This window comes from Triticum dicoccoides, unplaced genomic scaffold, assembly GCF_002162155.2.
Source record: "Triticum dicoccoides isolate Atlit2015 ecotype Zavitan unplaced genomic scaffold, WEW_v2.0 scaffold242843, whole genome shotgun sequence".
Lineage (NCBI taxonomy): Eukaryota > Viridiplantae > Streptophyta > Magnoliopsida > Poales > Poaceae > Triticum > Triticum dicoccoides.
In genome coordinates this window covers 10-2,815 of record NW_021250063.1, presented here as the reverse complement: position 1 = coordinate 2,815, position 2,806 = coordinate 10, and the positions used below count along the sequence as shown (strand labels likewise).

General features: G+C 41.6%; 1 protein-coding gene across 1 annotated transcript; it reads left to right on the top strand.

The window, feature by feature from the left end:
• Window positions 1-1,207: 1,207 nt before the first annotated feature.
• LOC119345488 (germin-like protein 8-11) lies at window positions 1,208-2,264 on the top strand. Its single transcript, XM_037615545.1, has 2 exons — window positions 1,208-1,380; window positions 1,504-2,264. Exons 1-2 carry the CDS (start codon window positions 1,260-1,262, stop codon window positions 2,070-2,072), a joined length of 690 nt encoding a protein of 229 aa, XP_037471442.1. The 5' UTR covers window positions 1,208-1,259; the 3' UTR covers window positions 2,073-2,264.
• Window positions 2,265-2,806: the final 542 nt, after the last annotated feature.

Below are 2,806 nucleotides of genomic sequence, written 5' to 3'. Positions count from 1 at the left end.
ATACTCAACTACTGCAAGAGAAATTTGCCCAAGCAAATACATATCTGACTACTGTGATGATAACAGGGCTGCTACATATGTCAATTGTATTAGGTGGATTCGTGCATGGATCGACGCAGGTCGATGTCTTCCTTGTCGGCACAATCCGCTAGCTACCGCGTTGTCTTATGTTGCTGGATTTCATGACAAATCTGTTGGAAAATATATATTTTGTTTATATTAGTGGTCATAGTTTGAAAAGATAGATTGCATATATTTTATAATAACTTCTGGATAGAACAGGTTGATAAAAGTCCTTGCAAGATGTTAACTAGTCTTGCTAAGATCATATGAAAATTTCCTGCTCTCCATCATCATGGCCTCTGTGGCAGCTCTCCTTTTGGTTGGGCACTTCCTCCACTAATGCCGCTGCTTCCTCCTGAAAATACTCAACCACTTTGAGAGACATCTAACCAAGTAAATACCAGATTTGACGTGATGATAACGTACACGGGCTGCTACATATAGCAGATGTATTAGGTGGATTCATGTGTGGATCGAGGCGCCTCGCTTTCTTCCTTCTTCACACACAATATGCCATGTCGTCTTATGTTGCTGGGTTTCATGACAAATCTACAGGCAAATATATAATTTTATAGTTTGAAAACCTCGATTGCACACATTATTCTATATCAACTTATGGAAAGAACAGGAGTAGTAGTCAGTTTATATCTCTTAAGAAGTCATGCAGGCACCCATGAATCAAGCCCACGCATGAGTACGTGACAATATTTGATGGCCTTACATGACTTGGCTTTTCTCAACTGCTCTTTAACTAACTTTGTGCATACACACCAGACCACCAGTTCATATTCTGACCAAGTATGTGATACTGTATCTAATTAAAGTAGTGGAATTTCATTTGTTTATCTTGTCGCTGTTTCTTATCTTCAAAATAATTTCCTAAATGGCGACGGGTGGTGACTTTTCCTGGAACCAGCCCTGCATGCATTGTGGCGACTCAGGAGAGAGTTTCACATTGCTTCTTTGAAGGGAAAACGTGTCTTAAAGGGAACCTGTAAAGTTATGCAAAATAGTTTAATCAGCAGCCGGAGACCATTTCAATCTGTTGATCGGTTGCACTTGACTTTGTCTATTACTCACGAGTTCTGCGCCTATATAAACACATGCATCCCCTGCATGTTCAAACCATCGTCACTCACGCCACAAACAGAAATAGGAAGACGAGAGAACAGAAGAGCCAAAGACACTAAAACGAAATGGCATCCTCCTCTTCTTTTCTCCTCCTTGCTGCACTTCTTGCGTTAGTCTCATGGCAGGCCACTGCTTCTGATCCTAGCCCACTCCAGGACTTTTGTGTCGCCGACATGAATTCACCAGGTACTATCCGTTTTGTCATCATGTTTTCACCAAATACATATGTTGAAATCTATTTCTGGTAATTATATGCGAGTCGAAACAATGTAAAATCTGAGCTTACATGTACATCTCTTTTGCCCCCAGTCCGTGTCAATGGGTTTGTTTGCAAGAACCCGATGGAGGTCAATGCAGATGACTTCTTCAAGGCGGCCAACCTCGACAAGCCTAGGGTGCCAAACAAGGTTGGATCCAACGTCACTTTGATCAACGTCATGCAGATTGCTGGACTGAACACCCTCGGCATATCAATTGCGCGCATCGACTATGCTCCCTTGGGCCAAAACCCACCACATACGCACCCTCGCGCCACTGAGATCCTCACGGTGCTCGAGGGAACACTGTACGTTGGCTTTGTGACATCCAACCAGCCCGCCCCCAACAAAAACAAGTTCTTCTCCAAGGTGCTCAACAAAGGTGATGTGTTTGTCTTCCCCGTGGGGCTCATCCACTTCCAATTCAACCCCAACCCCCACCTGCCTGCTGTTGCAATTGCCGCGCTAAGCAGCCAGAACCCAGGGGCTATCACAATTGCCAATGCAGTATTTGGGTCAGACCCACCAATATCAGATGATGTTCTTGCCAAGGCATTTCAGGTGGAAAAGAACACAATAGACTATCTCCAGGCTCAGTTCTGGGAGAACAACCACTACTAAGACAGACATTTGTTAATTACCCCAAAGACCAGTGCACAAGTGAAGGACATGGTTGAGTTCCTAGATATGCATCCTAATCTATAAAATAAATGGAGCATATGTCATTCCATTGTGTGTCTGTAATCAGTGAATGTTTTTCTACCTTCTGAATAATTGACAATATTATATTTGTCACACTAATATGATCTCATTTGCTTCTTTTGGAATCTGACGTGTCTTATTTATCATAACAAATTAAAATTCTAGGTTCATTTCCCCTTGTTATGAAATAATAGATTATTATATGACAATTAATTATATGTTTAATGCTGGGGTGAACACCTAGGATTTTCTTGCAATACATGTGAAGTATGCCATGGTTGGAACCCTGTTGTGCTCAGGATTGAATGTGAATGTTGAATTTGCAAAGGTTGCTTCCTGGAGTCGTTGTTGAGGTATCCTGCTTCCTGGTGCATGTAATTAGTAAGTTACGGTCCCTTTCCTATCGAGCTTGCTTTAGTTGTTTTAGCTTCCTTTTGGTTCAAAACTCTTGTAAGTTCGATTGGCTGCTTCTTTAATGGAAACTGATGAGGTCGCTTGTTGTATTAAAAAACATATGAGCGTTATGTTTTTGTCTTATGTTAAGTACTATACTTTTTTTGCTAAGTTTTAGAAATTGGGCACAGTGGGGACCAGGTTCCAGGAAGCCGCTACAACATATATGGTAAACGTCCATAAATATACAAAACAAGTGA